We start from the raw sequence: 17,021 nt of genomic DNA, 5'->3' as shown, positions 1-17,021 counted from the left end.
CACCTGACTGATCTAATAAAAATCTGATAATAAAAAGTTGCCAATAGCTAAGCAGTGGAGGAATAGGTGGGGCTGGCCGGCAGAGAAGAGGGGAGCCAGCCAGCCAGCCAGCTGGGGGCCAGACAGACAGACATGGAGGAAGCAGGAAAGCAGGATGGACAGTGTATAGATGAGATAAACAAGACTCAGGGCAGCACATAGATTAATAGAAATGGATCAATTTAAGTTAAAGGGGGGGAAAGCTAGCTAGAAACAAGCCTAAAGCTAAGGCCAAGCATTCATAATTAATAATAAATCTCTGTGTCATGATTTGGGGGCTGGAAGTCCAAGAAAGCCTGCTACATTTTCTTTTACAGAGTGGACATCTGAGAAAAAAGCTGCTTAAAAACAAATTTCAATGAAGGTTAAATGTTGACATAAAGAAAAGGAGATATGACTGAACCAATATTATACTTACATTCCTGAAAAATATAAATTTGAATAGAGAAACACTTGGACTGCTTGGAAGTGCTAAAATGGACAGTGATGAATGCCAAAAAGAAAGGTATGGTGTTTTTGTCATTTGTTTACAAAGACTGGTTTATATGAGCCCAGGGTTCCTATATGTTTGGTTGATTAAGGTAGGTAGGTAGGCAGGCAGGCAGGCAGGCAGATAGATGGATGGGAGATGATAGATAGATAGATAGATAGATAGATAGATAGATAGATAGATAGATAGATAGATAGATAGATGATAGATGGATAGATGATAGATGGATAGATGATAGATACATAGAGATAGATAGATACATACATACATACATACATACATACATACATACATACATACATACATAGATGATAGCTTAACAAAGACCTGAAAATAGCAAAAAATATTAGGAAATGGTTGATGGGGTAGTGGGAAGAATGATCTAAGGAGGGAAACAGAAGAATAGGTATGACTAAGAGGTCAGGGCTATCAGGTGGATAATACTGCAGACCACCCTTCTAGCTCTACCCTTTACCTAAAGCATTACAATAGGACTACATCAGGTTTATGTTCAAATTCTAGAACATGTTGTCTTACAGTTTCACCACTTCAGAGATCTCAAAAAACTTTCTACCTAAAAAGTCCCAAAACTTACTAAAGAAATGCTTTCTATTGCCAAATACAGGAATGATAAACCAAAGGCATAACATTGTATTTTATACTTTTAATCTCCTTTTTTAGGATTAATCTGAAATTCAAATAACAAAGTTGCCATTTTAAAATGAAATGCTACTGTTAAAATTAATGACAACAACATAAGATGATCGACTTAAAATCCCAATTAGTAGAAGTTTCTTGGTTTGAGAAACAGAGCATTGCAGAGTGGTGGAAATGAAGAAAATTTTAAAAAGATAAAAGGGGAGTAAAGAGCTCCAGAGTTGTCTTTTAGGAGGATTAAGGAACAGTCTATACCTTGAGACAATGGAACTGAGAAATTGTATGCTGTACATACAAATGATTTATGTTTTGTTTGGTTTTTAGTTGGCATCTTTAGAAATGTTAGAATGTAGAAATGTCAGAGAATTATATACATAAGAGCAATACAGATATTGCTCCATGGAAGCCACCAAGTAGGACACCAGTGGTATAGCTGTATTAACAAATTGATTGTCAAGTGAAAACAATTATGTGCATATGGGCTCCCTGGCTGGGATGCCTTCACTCAGGTTACACCGCCAGCTTCTTCTAACACTTCTCTCTTCAGGTCCAAACACTCATGACTTGGCAAAAGACAGGGATGAGAAATCGTACGACAATAACAACATTCATCCTGCTGGGATTGACAGATGACCCAAAACTACAAGTTCTAATTTTTGTATTTTTGTTTCTCACATACATGTTGAGCGTGGCTGGGAACCTCACCATTATCACTCTCACGCTTTTAGATCCTCACCTTAAAACACCCATGTATTTTTTTCTCCGAAATTTTTCTTTCTTAGAAGTGTCATTCACCACTGTCTGTATCCCCAGATTCCTGTACATGATGGCTACAGGAGATAATACTGTGACTTACAATGCTTGTGCTACTCAGTTGTTTTTCGTTGTCCTCTTTGGAGCAACAGAGTTTTTCCTCCTCGCTGCCATGTCCTATGATCGCTATGTAGCCATCTGCAAGCCCCTGCATTACACCACCATCATGAACAACCGAGTGTGCACAGTTCTCGTCCTATCCTGTTGGTTTGCTGGCCTGTTGATCATCCTCCCACCCCTTGGCATAGGCCTCCAGCTGGAGTTCTGTGACTCCAATGTAATTGATCATTTTGGCTGCGATGCCTCTCCCATTCTACAGATAACCTGCTCAGACACAGTGTTCATAGAGAAAATTGTCTTGGCGTTTGCCATACTGACACTCATTATTACTCTAGTGTGTGTTGTTCTGTCCTACACATACATCATCAAGACCATTTTAAAGTTCCCTTCTGCCCAACAAAGGAAAAAAGCCTTTTCCACTTGCTCCTCCCATATGATTGTGGTTTCCATCACCTACGGAAGCTGCATTTTCATCTACATTAAACCTTCAGCTAAGGAAGGGGTGGCTATCAATAAGGTTGTGTCTGTGCTCACAACATCAGTCGCCCCATTGCTTAATCCGTTCATTTATACACTTCGAAACAAGCAAGTGAAAGAGGCTTTCAAAGACACAGTAAAACGAATTGTGTTTCTCACAAAGAAGTAAGTTTTCTAAGCTAACCTGAATTTAAATCTAAGTAACCATGAGCAGCATTCATTAACTTGTGTCCTCCTATCACATAGATTCATCAAGGTAATTTTTCCCTAAGAACAGTTTCCTCTTATAATCCAAAAATGAAAAATCATGTAAATTGCTTCACCTTCTTTTAAGTCTATTTTGCTTAGAATTGTTTCTTCAATTATTGCATTCTTCAAAGATTAGATTACATAAATTCCCAATGCCATACAGTAGACATACAAATAATAAGAGTTGTGTCTCTGGTTGTCTGGCCTTCTCAAGATGTGGGATCTAAATAGCCATATCTCACTCACTAAATCATGTCTCACTTCTTTGGGATACTTTAATCTCTATACTTGACTCATCAAGAATAACTAAAGACTCTCTTTTAAAGACCTATACCACATTTCAATATGATCAAAGTTCCAAGGCTAAGGGGTAACAACTTTCAGCTGTTGATATTTCACTGGTTTGTCTCATAACACACATGAAGGGGTGCTGACAGACCTACCACTGCTGGAGTGTACCTGTGTACCCTGCTCTTTAAGACCAAGCATCTTTCCCTCCTGTCTTGTTATCTCATCTTCTATAACAAGCTGGCCACGAGCAATGAACTGAAGTTCAGCTCATCTCTCAGCTGCTAACTCAGGCATTTTAGGGATGGTTGATCTGGTGCTATCAGTATATCAGTATCTGAGAAGTTCGTGTGTATCTGTGTGATATGCTCCTCTGAAGAGCCCCACTGTACAAAGTAGTGTTCTAAATCTAAATACCTTATTAAAAGCAAAAGGAAATGAGACTATTCAGTTAGTTTTGTTGAAAATTTATAAAGAAGGATGAAGTGGGGAACTGAGCATGCCTTTGAGATGGACCTGACAATTGAGCTTTCTTGGTGACAAAGACAGGTGTTATTTGAATATGTGAGAAGGAGGATGAAAGATCAAGGTAATTTCTTAAATATGTGTGAAGATTGCATGCATTAGTGATTAACTCTGAGTCACCAATATTGCATTGGTGCCACATTAAGGAAAGAAATAAAAGCACTTTCCCTTGGTGTCATTTAAGAACAAAACCAAATTTGAACTCCCTACATCACGCTCTCTGTGTCTTCCATTTGTATGTCAGTTGCATTAGTCTGCATCTGTGTCTGCATCAGTATCTGTCCCTGTCCCTGTGTGTGTCTGTCTGTCTGCGTGGTTGTACCTGTGTTTCTTTCTCTGTGTGTGTATGTCTATGTGATTCTCTCTCTCTCTCTCTCTCTCTCTCTCTCTCTCTCTCTCTCTCTCTTCTCTCTCTCTCTCTGTCTCTCCTCCTCCTCCTCCTCCTCCTCCTCCTCCTCCTCCTCCTCCCTCCCTCCTGTGTGTGTGTATGTATGTGTATAAGAGAAAGAGATGAGTATGTGTTCCTGTATGTGTCATATGTGTTTGTCTGTCCCCCAAGAAAGGGCTTCACTCTGACTTTATTGAACAGCACAGAAATATCACATTGGGGAGGAATGGAATACTTTACAGAAAACTTTAACAGAGTTTTAAAGGGATTAAGTCACTGTCTCTGTCTGATCCCAACCAACCCAGATAACAAGCTTTGTTTATCAACCAATATCCATAAATGGCTGCTTTCAACCTTTACAGTAGGTTTCAGGAAGTTGTGTACAACTCATGTTTGTTGTTTTCAGCAAATGATACACATGCATTATCTGGGTCAAGAGCACTGGGGATTACATAGATTAAGATTGCAGCTACGCATTAGCTTGGGTTGTAAAAGTCAATCCCGTGGAAAATCCAAGGCAAGCAAGGTTGGTTCTTACATTGTTCTCTTACAGGCAGTTTAATCAAACAGTTTGGGTACACAGTAGGATAGCAGTCTTAGTCTTAAGCTACTTCAAGGTATATTGCTAACTCTAGCTGTGAAGTCTAGCAATAGTACCAGTCTCTTAGGATATAAGAGGCATTTTCAGAATTGCATCATCACAGATATGTGCAAAGTGGTATATGAAAAAAACATGTTATGTTCCCGTCTTTAATTCCTGGATCTTGTGCCTTGTGTAAGTATTTTCTGTGATGAAATACTCATTTTTTAAATTTTTTTCTGGGTAAATAGTGAAAATCATGGATGGGTTTGGGGAGGTGGTTCGAGAACCAGTAATCATCATAAAAGTAACTCGGATCAAATTATTGAAATGTTATAAAGTGATAAAGTCTTCTCATTGTTTGTTTGTTTTGTAATTGTAAAAATAAAGCTTTGTGCCTTCATAGAGTGTACACAGCTATTATTTATTCCTACCAAACATCCTTTAATTGCTCAAGTATATTCTAAATAAGGTCATGGACATATTAAAGGTATAATCCTCCTTTATACTACAAAAATATTCAAAGGAAATAAGATTGTTCTCCAAAAATTTTCTTCTTTTCATATTTAAAATTTCTAAAATATCAACAAAATATAACTAATGTCCTCAGGCTTCCTTTTGATAATTAAGCACACATCTGCAGCATCTGCATATTTAGTTAGCAGCTGTGTTAATGATTACACCTGAAATGTGAATGCTTAGCAAGCAGTGTTTATAAATGGTTAATCTCCTTATTTGCTTTGGACACCGGTGTAAGCTAAGAATATTCTAAAGACTCTTCTAGCCAGGCATGCAGTCTCAGCACTATGGTTACAGAGGCAAGAAGGTCAGGAGTTCCAGGCTGGGATAGTTAGCAAATTCACCCTAGGCTACACAGCAAGTTCATGACCATCCTGGACACAGAGACCTTCAAAACACAAAAAGAAAAATTTTAAGATTTTTTTTTAATCCTGTCCAACTTGTTATTCAAGAACCAAGTATATTTAGAATTGATAAATGTTTGAAATTAATTAGTTTCAGAAAAGGCAACCATCTACCTGTGTTCTGGAAAATGGGGCATTCTCCTCGATCACCTACTCAATAAGAGGAAATGCAAATCAGGCCACATTGTGCTGTCTTTAGCACAGAGCACTCATGAGCAGGGATAGATACAGAACATCAATAACTAAGGTCACTGTTACATCAAATCCAGTCACTACTGAAACTGTACCAAGTTTAATAAACCAAAATATTCAGAACTTTGTAGTGTTAACTTTTGCATAAAGATTAGAATTTCACATGGAAATAGCTAATTTTTCCATGCATATCTCCAAAGGTATGTGTCTATGCCACTCTGATCTTAACTCTTCCTTCTATACCCCCTCAGAATTACCAGTTTCTTCCAACAAAAAGTTTTTCTGCTACTGGCAACTAAGGATTGCTGAGAATGGGAGAAATAGTCTTCCTCAGAGAAGAGCAAACCAATTGGTTATCAATATGATCATCCCTGAAAACATGCATACAAGTAACATTATACAGACTGGGAAGATTATAGTTAGGAATATCTATGTATATACATATATGTATGTAACAGCAATTAACAAAGAAAGAGGCCATGAATTTGAAAGAGGGAGAAAACAAAGGGAGACTGATGTAATTATAATCTCAAAAATAAAAGAAAATTGCTCAAACAATAATTCTTTCTTGAAAGGGTATGTCCAAGGGGAGAGAAAAACCTTCTCACTCATGTCTCATATTCCTGTCAAGTCTGTTAGAGTATTAACCTAAAGTCCTAATCTCCCCGTTAGTCTGTTGAAAGCTGCCTAAAGATATCCTGCTTCTGTAGATTTCCCCATCCTAATCTTGATGCGCCTATCTCATAGAATCCCTCTTTCCTCTCTTTGACTAGACTCCTGGAGCTCTACAGAAACAACCAAGCCAAGCTAGTGGGAACTCATGAACTTTAGACCAACACCTGTGGAGTCTTTATTGGACAGGACTAGGCCCTCTGCATAAGTGAGAAAGTTGTGTAGGTTGGTCTGTTTAAGGGGACCCTGGCAGTAGGATCAGGATCTACCCCTGATGCATGAGCTGGCTTTTTGGAGCCAACTACCTATGGTGGGACACCTTGCACAACCTTGATGCAGCAGGGAGGGACTTGGACCTGCCTCAGCTGAATGTACCAGGCTTTGCTGACTCCACATGGGAGGCCTTACCTTGGGAGGAGGGGATAGGGGGTAGGTTGAAGGGGAAAGGTAAGGGGGAGCAGGAGGATGGGTGAGAGGGGGATCTGTGATTGGTATGTAAAATAAATAAAAAAATCGTAATAAAGAAAAAAGAAAAAGAGGGAAACACTATTTTAAAAAGATATCCTGCTTCTAATTTTTTTCTCAATACTATTCTTCCTAATACATGGGGTTTATCATCCTTAAATATTATTTTCTTAAACTCTTCCAAAACCTTCTAGCTTCCAAGTTTTAAAAGTTCACTAATTGATCAGAAGCTGATCTTCAGATTTCCTGGCACAATGTATTTAAAACAGCACTTTACCTCTGTGGGCTTCTTCCCCAGAACCTCAGACAAACCAATTGTGGATCATCCTACAAAATATCTGACCAAAACTCCTCAAAGCTATCAAGATCGTTGAAAGTGAGAAAAGAGAATAGAGAAGTCTACTAGATAAAAGCTTTTAAAAATCTGAATAAATAATGGATTTATTTAACAATAACTTATCAGTGCTGGTTGATTAGTTATAAAAATGCATCAGAATAATGTAAGGTGTTATTAACAGGAGAAATTGAGCATGTGGCATGTGGTAAGACTCCTCTGTATCATTGTCTCAATTGCTCTGTAATATAAAATATTTTTATTGAAAATATATTTTTTTCATTCAATATACTCTGATTATAGTTCCCCTTCCCAGAATTCCCCACCTCACTTCCCATCCAAATCACACCCTTTGTTTCTCTTTCTCATTAGAAAATAGGCATTTAAAAAATAATAACATAAGCTAAAACAAAAACAAACTGGAATAGGATAAAAATAGACAAATAAATGAACCAAATAAAAAGTACAAGAAACACCTACAGGTGCAAAGGCCCACATCTTTGCACAAACAGAAATCCCATAAAAACACAAAACCAGAAACCGCAATACAGATGCAGAAGTTTTAAAGGGGTCTGGTCAAGAGAAATATAATTCTTCAGTTGTATAACTACTTTCCTAATAAAGTCCTGTGGCTTTCTATATAATTTGAAGACATCTTAAAGATGCCTTTGGTACTACAATATAAGCGTGTCTGAAATGTTGTATGAAGATCATTACTTTATATAATTGATTCATGCTAATAAAGAAACAATCTCTTTTGCCGGCCACTCAATGCCAGGATGACATCCAACCCCATTGTTCCCTCTCTGATGCTCTTCTCTCCAGCCTGCTAATGACCTATGCTCAATGCTCCCCTTGCAACTTCCACACTAGTCTCTGTGGGATGCCTTCTCTTAAATACCTATTTAATCTTTGTTCTTTAAGATCGCAACAAAGGGTTATTATTAAACCCCAGTATCACGGACCCTAGGGAACACATTGTTTGTTAGCACAATTGATCCCATAGTGCCTATTCTGAAGACGGGGGAAAAAATGTTACTTTGGATATTTTAAAAATCTCCAAAAATCTACTGTGCATTCTGTTCTAATAATCACCTCCCCCAAGAACAGAGAGAACCCTAAAAATTCTCTGGCATGTCATTCACAGGTTATTGAATATTTGAAAATTTGTTTGGCATTTTGCTCTATAGCATAGAAAATGTAAAAGAAGGAAATTTCCCCAAGGCAATGAGACAATCACTGAAATGTACAATTGTAGGTTAACAGCAGCACAGGTGACACACTGAAGTGCCCCATGAATGACTAACATCGTAAGTATTCTCCATACAGAAAGGAGATCCAGATGGCATTTGTGTTCTCCACCGTGTGCCAGGCACTATTCTAAGAAACGGAAATGGAAATAATAGCATGGCCACAACACAGCACATTTGCTGAATAAGTGGATTGATGTGACTGCAAAAACAGGCATAGAAACAAACAAAAGCTGATACCCAATGTGTCTCTCACAATAACAGACATACTGTAATAGAAATATTCCATGTCTTTAACTCTCACAGTGCAATATAAGCTTTATTGTGACCATGTGTATTGACATCTAGCATCCACTATACTCTACTGACTTTGTTATGTTAATCAGGTTCATGGGGAAGGTGCTAATTAATAAATTATTCCCTTGACTAGATTAGCAAGACGGTTTATCCATAAAAAGAACCAAACTATATACTGGTCCTTTTTTGGAGAGATATACAGTTAATTTTTATTCCTCAATTCTTGCCATTGTAAGTCCAGAATAACCCTTTAGAAGTACATATGTGCTTTTATGTACACATTATATACACAAATATTTCTGCCTTTTAATTCTGTGAAGAGAGAATTTTTTTATTTCATAAATAAGTTTAAATCAAGATGTTACTTCAGAGCTGGAGAGATGACTCAGAGTGGAAATTGCTGCCAATCCTGACAACCCGATTTCAATCCTCAGGACCCATACTGCACAAAGAGAGAACGGACTCCATGAGTTGTCCTCTAAATTCCACATGCTCTTTTTTCTCTTTTTAACATTTGTTCATTCATTCAGTTAGTTAGTTGGTAGTTAGTTGTCTATTTGTTTTATCTGTGTATTTATATGTGTGAGTGGGGGACACCATCAAGCACTAGCCTATTACATGTTTTTTTCAGACTTTCCAGACAATCAGAAGTAATTGAAAGTGCCTCCCTGATAACTGAGTCAAACTTGTCTAGTGCCAACTGCCGCATTGGTCTCTTCAATAATTCTGCCAGTTAATCAGATGACTCAGTGGAAATAAAGTAAAACTTGCTGCTTCCTGACCTCCCTCTGTGTCTCACAGGTTTCTTCTCATTTTTGGTGTTGACAGGGAGGGGAGGCTGGTGGTGGTATCTTCATGACCCATGTAGACACTATTTTCACACTTTAGTTCACTAAGTCAGAATTGTTCTTTGACATACTGAACAAAATACCCATGCTCCTAAGACCATCCCTCATCCAACTGTGAAACAGACTTTACCTCCACTCACAAAGACATCGCTCCAATAACCAACACCTTTCACCCCTGAATCATAATCTCTCATTTCTCTAACAAGTGACCCCTTGTCCTCGTGTGTAAATAAGATATTCCATTTTAGAGAGCGGGGAGAGGACTTAGTGGTACAGTGCTTACCATGTAAACATAAGATTGGGGTTCAGATCCTCAGAACCCAGGGGGCCCTGCAGGACTACCTCAAATTCCAGCCTTGGATGACAGAAACAAAGGATCCCCAGAACAAGGTAGTCACTAGTCATATGGACAAGCTCTGGTTTTAAATGAGAGAACTTGCCTCAATGAATAGGGTAAAAATGCAGTAGAATATGATTGAACCTCAGACCTTCACATGCATGCACACAGGCATATATGTGCACACATACATATGTGCCCACATGTATGCAAACATGGCACACATGCATCTCACACACACAGGAAATTGGGAAAAATTAATACCAATAATCTGGAGTTTGAGGCATGAGAATTAAGACTTCAAGGTCAGTTCTAGGCTATATAGCAAAGCAAAAGGTGAGGGGCTGAAAAACAATTCAACTCAGAAAATCAGTGCTGAAATTTTGAATAAAAAATAGCCAATTGTTAAATTATCCTTTTTTCTGTCAAAAGAATGATGACCAACCTTGGATTTGTGTCAGTGATGCAAAGGTGGGTTAATATTAGTAAATCTTTGCGTATCTATGCTATCAACACATTTGGAAAAGGGGGAAGCTATATATTTGTTGACTACAACAAATCTATTTATCAGGTTTGATAACTCACTAGGTACAAATTTTTAATAAAACTGGCATTAACAGTAACTCTTCACAAAATATGAATGAATTCATCTTGAACTGTAATGTCAACCCAAATCTTGGCTCTTTTCCACCCCACCTACAGGTTAGGAAGTAAATCAGTTTGGCAGTGGTTTGTTGCAAACAGTGAAAAAGAGTGAGTGCTCAGATCCCTAAGAACTTCTAATAATGAGTCAAATGAATAGCAAAATATGCCTCAGGTTGAGGAGTCCAGAAGTGAGGAAAAACATTCAAGTGTGATAGGTTTTTCCTAACGACGTCTCACAAGTCCAGCAACTATCAGGGAATCTCTAAGAGGTTTCTTTGAACTCCATTGAAGAATCCCTCAGGCAATAAGAAGAAAAGTGAAAAGAAACTCCCTGTGTGCTTTTCATCTGACACACTGTCTTGCACATGATCTGTCTCTGATTCTATTGTTGCATCTTTCTCCAAGGACTCTGTTCCAAATAATAGCTGTTTGAATTGTTTCCTCCTAAACTTCATTTTACTATATTGCTAATTAGTAACTTTTTAAAACCAGGGATCCCGAGGGCCTTTTGTTTGTTTAATCAGATGATCCCTAAACTCCCATGGAAGACCAACAGATAAAATTTATACCTTACCTGTTAGTATGAAATTTACAGGGAAAGCTATTTTCCTGTGTAAAGGTCAAAGACATTGATTTTGCCCAAACCAAAGTGGGTTTCTCACCATCATCAAGGGCTTAAATTCTTTCAACGCTACAGAAATAAATGAGCATTTTTCCAGAAACAAAGTCAGAAAACATCCTTTACTCAGTGACTTTCAAGATTTATTGAAAGCAAAGGACATCTGAAGAAGACCTGGAAAATTGTAGGAACTGAGAGCTCGCTACCTATTCACCGACTTGTTAGAGTGATACATTGCTAGTGAGTTAATTTCCTGGGTGCATTAAAAGCACTGTGGTAATGTTGCAGCTAACAAATGCCTGCTCTGCGGAAGCCATGAACAGAGATCTGAACAGTGAGTGTGGTTTGCTTAGACATGTTCATTGTTTATCATCCAGAACCCAAGTAATTCAAAGCTGTGGAACAAAAATCATTGACTTGTTTCAGAACCCAGGTCCTAAAATAATGACTAACAATATTTCTTGACAGGAGTAGCTCTCTATGTATCAGTAAGATGTCACTCTATTCTCTAACAAGTGAAATATGGGTTTTAATAAGACTTTGGAAAGATGCTTTTGGGGGGGTTTCAAAGGTAAGATAGCACATTTTTAGGAAGATACTATAGTTTCTCATACATGAAATCTTAGGAAAGATGCCATTCTCTCAATATAGCAAAAATGTCTCCCTAATGTTTACTTCTTGTTATACAACATGAATACCTACCACCAAAATAATTCCCTCTATTTCATAATTAGTACCACAAGCCATACCTGAGAGAATAAAATGTTCTGTTAGTAAGATAACACAATAAATCAATGAACTATGTGGCACAAATTTATCTATTATACGCCAAATGTGACTAGGACACTGAGTGTTTATTTTTGAAAAGACAGAAATTATAATATTATAGATGCACTAGACTTATGCCAAACTGAGGCTTTTGAGGAACAATATGTAGGTTCTTGTGCCTAGATCAGAAGGCAAGGAAAGGTAACCAGCATGCTTCTCAACTTCAGCATTTGGTCTAGTGTGGTGATTCCCTGAGCAGTCTACAGTACCTAGGAAGGAAGCAGCTTATATTCCAACCACTTACTACACTTGAGTCAGATTCTTTTCTATAATTCCAGGGTCAGAAGGCTCTGTAGGCATAGGCACTATTTTCTCTCTCTGCAAAAAAAAGGGAGGGTATATATTTCCCTAATTTCAGGAAGAAATACATCTCAATATCACTGTGAAAGTACCCTGAAACACATGTGATAAACCATTAACATTCCAAAATAATTGAGGAGCCCTGGCATATTCCTGTTCTATCCTAGGAACAAAAGAAATAGGAAATTTCAGTTATTCAGTTATTATTATTATTATTATTATTATTATTATTATTATTATAACCGCCATCACTGTACAATGATCCTTAGCTCAAAAATAAGAAACCCTAAACAGTCATTCATTTATTCCTTAACGGCTACTTGATAAACATCCCAACATCCCAATTAAGGCGGTGTCAATCACTTTCTCAAAAAATAAACAGGAAAAGTCAATCAATTAATAAATAGTTGTGTAAGCAGTGTTTTATAAAGGTCTTATGTTGAGTTTCTGTAGCCAACTACTTGGCTTCACTTCCTGCTTTACTACAGTGATATAAAGCAGTATGTCTGGACCCAGATTTCCTCATCTGTAAAACAATGATTAACTGGTGTTGAAAATTAAATGACATAATCTAACGGCATCTGACCTTTAGTAGCCATCTTCTCAAGGTAGCAGTCATTACTATTCCTTGGAGAGATTTATAAATTAGAGTTTGTTGAGTATAGCAAACAAATATTCCATGGTCTTCCACAGAAACCTGTTCTTATTATATTAAATGCCTCAATATTCCTAGGATGGGTGGCATAAGTGCAGTTATTAGTCTTTAAAATATTAAATGAACTTGTCCCTAGATCTCCTATAATTCTTCTTAATAGGTAAGTAGAAACCAGGAAAAAAGTTAAGAAAAACATTCCTACATTTTTCCTAGTGTAGGCTACTCCATGTAAAGGACCTGGGTACACTCAGAGAAGACTCAAGAACCATGTTTCAAGTGGGTTCGGCTACACTCCTTCAGAGAAAAAAGATGGAAGAGATGAACAAAGCTGGGTTCCTCACTTCTAGACCACTTCTGCCACTTCACTTTTAAACTCAAATAACACTATTTATTTTTATTTTTAATTGTATTACAAGTGTTATGAGTGTTATTCCTGCGTGTATGTATATCTAGTGCCCACAAAAGTTAGAAGAAAGTATTGGATCCCCTGGATCTGGATCTGGATCTGGAGTTAGAGACAGTTGGAAGCCTGTGAGTACTGAGAATCAAACCTGGGTCTTCTGGAAGAGCATCCATTGCTCTTAACTGCTGAGCCATCTCTCTAACCCTTCAAATTATCTAGCCCTTTAAAACTATTAATTTTATTATTCTTACATAGAGATAAAATTTTCTTCTTAATTATAGATATAATAATATAATACAATTTAGAGGGATTGTGACTAAAATGATTATCTTTCTGACTCCTAAAAGTTATCTCAATATACTGAGAATAATTAAAATTAAAATTTTAAGTCTTAAATGTCAAGGGACTGATAATACAACTTCTTTGTACTTTGCATGTAATCAATCAACTTAGAAGGGCAAGTGGTCTGGTCTCATTCCCTCAATCATGTCGTAGGTGTCTGTTGTGCTCAAGGCAATAATCTTTCCTGGATTCTCAATTGTTTATAAAACAGTCATAATCTACATTCTCACAGGCTTCACTATAGAGGATGAAAAGAAAAGGTAAATGGGTGTATATCTAAAATTATAGTAAGTATCCTAGCATAAACAAACAGAGCAGTGTTTCTAAAACAGTGTAAGTAATTAGAACATAGATGGTTCTCCAGGAGGATATTTTGACAAGGTCTTACTTAAACTGAAACCTTTGAAATAAGATTTATTCATGATAGAATACAAGCAGAGCATTTTGGGGAGAAAGGGAAAAAATCTGTAAAGATCCTTCAGTGAAGAGAATCTTAATGTCTTCAAAGAACTGAAGACTAACACAGCTAGACAAACAAAAGATGAACTGCAAGCTTTACACAGTAACATGATCATGAAGGACCTGTAAACCAAGGAGAGATGCTTGAACTCCATTCCATGGGAAAGAGAATTCCACTGAGTAGAAGAATGGATCTCACGATGGGTGTGTATGAGCATGAAAATGTGTGAATATGTGTGTTTGTGAACATAAGTGTTGAATGTATGTGTGTATATGAGTGCAAGTGTTTGAGAATGTGTGAGTATGTGTGTGTGTCTGTGTGTGAGTGAGAGAGAGAGAGAGAGAGAGAGAGAGAGAGAGAGAGAGAGAGAGAGAGAGAGAGAGAGAGAAAGGTCTCACACAGAAGCCCAGACCAACTTTGAACTTGATTCTTCTGCTTTATCCTTCCAAAGACTATAAAGGGCATGGATAACCATGCTGGGCTCGTGTATTGTTTTAAAAGAATACTCTAGAGCTGTCTTTAGCATAGAATGGCAAGCTGTGTCCTTTAGAAAGGGAAGAACGCATAAGGTAATTAATAGACAATGTGGTTGTAACAGGAATTGAGGAACAGAGGTTGAAAGCACAATTTTAACTTCACCACCCTGACGTAAAACCAGGATTATGACCACACCAAGAGCTGTTAGTTTCATGGCATTACAAACAATGCATACTAAAGACAGTGCTTTTCTATTCATTAACCCTGGAAATTTCCAGGCAGCTATTAACCAAAGAATGTCCCAGCTCTTTAATTTAATATTTAAAAAATAAAATATTACATCAGTATAGTAGTAAGAAACTATAAGAGCTGTCTGGCTGGTTCTCAGTGAAATTATCAACAGTATTCATCTAAGTAGCATTAACTGCTAGTTATCTAAATCACATTAACTTCTAGTTACCACGATAACACTTTATTAACAAGTAATAAGAGAGGGGAGGTGGAGGGGAACAAGAGGAGTGGAAGGAGGGGAAGCTATGTTCAGGGTGTACCGCTTGAGAGAAAAATAAATAATTTTTTAATTACATCTTGCCTTCAGCTAATGCTTGTGTCTTTCCTCAATGCTCCATCATGTTGGCAGTCCTTATCCTCAACCTAATTTCTCTTTTTTTACAAACAGACCAGGCCACAGTCAGGAATCAGTGATGAAAAATTATACGGCAATAACTACATTCATCCTGGTAGGACTAACTGATGACGCAAATCTTCAAATTCTGCTTTTCATCTTTTTGCTCTTAACCTATTTATTGAGTGTGGTTGGGAACCTGACCATCATCACTCTCACACTGGTGGATTGCCACCTTAAAACACCCATGTACTTTTTCCTCCGAAATTTCTCCATTTTGGAAGTCTCATTCACAACTGTCTGCATTCCCAGATTCCTCTACACAATGGCATCTGGGGACAATACTGTCACCTATAATGCATGTGCCACTCAACTGTTTTTTGTTGTTGTCTTGGGTGTGACTGAGTTTTTCCTGCTGACAGCCATGTCCTATGACCGCTATGTGGCCATCTGCAAACCTCTGCACTACACCACCATCATGAACAGCAGGGTCTGCATCAAGTTCCTCATTGGCTGTTATTTAATCGCTCTAATCATCGTCATCCCACCTTTCGGCATGGGCTTTGAGCTTGAGTTCTGCAACTCCAATGTCATAGACCACTTTGGCTGTGACGCTGCTCCCATCCTGAAGATTACCTGCTCTGACACAGAGTTACTAGAGCGGTTTGTCTTGATCTTGGCTGTGCTGACACTCCTGTTCACGTTAATGTGTGTAGTGATGTCTTACACATACATCATTAGGACAATCCTCAGATTCCCATCTGCCCAGCAAAGGAAAAAGGCTTTCTCCACTTGTTCTTCTCATATAATTGTGGTTTCCATCACTTACGGCAGCTGCATTTTCATCTATATTAAACCATCTGCAAAAGAAGGGGTGGCTATAAACAAGGTTGTGTCGGTGCTCACGACTTCAGTTGCTCCAGTCATGAATCCCTTCATCTACACTCTGAGGAATAAGCAAGTGATTCAAGCTTTCAAAGACATGATCAAGAGGATTGCCTCTATCACAAAGAGCTAAAGGACCCCTGTGATGGTTAATACTGCTAACATGACAGGATCTAGAATGGCCTAGGATCTGGCATGCCTGTGAGGGATTATAGAATAGGTTAATGATGGTGGGAAGATCCGCTTTAACTGTGAGCAGCCCTACTCCCTGAGCTGGGCTCCTGGACTGAATACAACAAAGAGAGCTGAGCCCCAGCCTTCATCATGCCTTGCTTTCTTACAGAGGATACACTACGACCAGCTGCCTCAAGCTCCAGCCACCGCCCATGTCATAATGGACCATATTCTGAAAATGTGAGCGAAAATCAGCCCTTCCTTTCTTTAGTTTCTTTTGCAGATATGTTGTCACAGAAATGAGAAGAAATAACAGATGTGGAGTTTTTAACTAAGAATCAGAGCCATTGCTGTAATTAGCTCAACTATTTTGTTGTTAGGCCATTCAGGATGAATGGGCTAGAAAAGATTTCAAATGCTATAAGTAGAGCATGGTGAGACATTTCGGTTGTAGTGTGAAAGATCAGAAGGCTAAGAGAAGTATGGACAGTGGAGGCTCAACTCACTAGGTTTTAGAAGGGAATAAGAACTCTATCAAGGACTCAGGAAGGGGCTGTTCATATGATACGCTGGCAAAGAATCTGACTGCATTCTGCCCATGTGCCAGGAAACTTAATAGGGCTGAATTTAAAGATAATGGACTAATTTGGTTGGTGGAAGATATTTCAAGACAAGCTAGCACTCAGGCTGTATTATTGCTTGCTGAATTTATCCAGATCTACAT

The 17,021-nt window shown here is 38.0% G+C and overlaps 2 protein-coding genes across 2 annotated transcripts; both read left to right on the top strand.

Annotated features, from left to right (window-relative positions):
- Positions 1-1,766: 1,766 nt before the first annotated feature.
- Positions 1,767-2,705, top strand: LOC128120042 (olfactory receptor 6C2-like). The gene has a single exon (XM_052753796.1). The coding sequence runs from the start codon at positions 1,767-1,769 to the stop codon at positions 2,703-2,705; it is 939 nt and encodes a 312-aa protein (XP_052609756.1).
- A 12,612-nt stretch (positions 2,706-15,317) lies between these two features.
- Positions 15,318-16,256, top strand: LOC128120041 (olfactory receptor 6C2-like). The gene has a single exon (XM_052753795.1). The coding sequence runs from the start codon at positions 15,318-15,320 to the stop codon at positions 16,254-16,256; it is 939 nt and encodes a 312-aa protein (XP_052609755.1).
- Positions 16,257-17,021: the final 765 nt, after the last annotated feature.

Source organism: Peromyscus californicus, unplaced genomic scaffold (assembly GCF_007827085.1).
Source record: "Peromyscus californicus insignis strain IS unplaced genomic scaffold, ASM782708v3 Scaffold_24__1_contigs__length_46423439, whole genome shotgun sequence".
Taxonomy (NCBI): domain Eukaryota; kingdom Metazoa; phylum Chordata; class Mammalia; order Rodentia; family Cricetidae; genus Peromyscus; species Peromyscus californicus.
The sequence above is the reverse complement of the archived record's forward strand: the minus strand, read 5'-3'. Positions and strand labels throughout refer to the sequence as shown.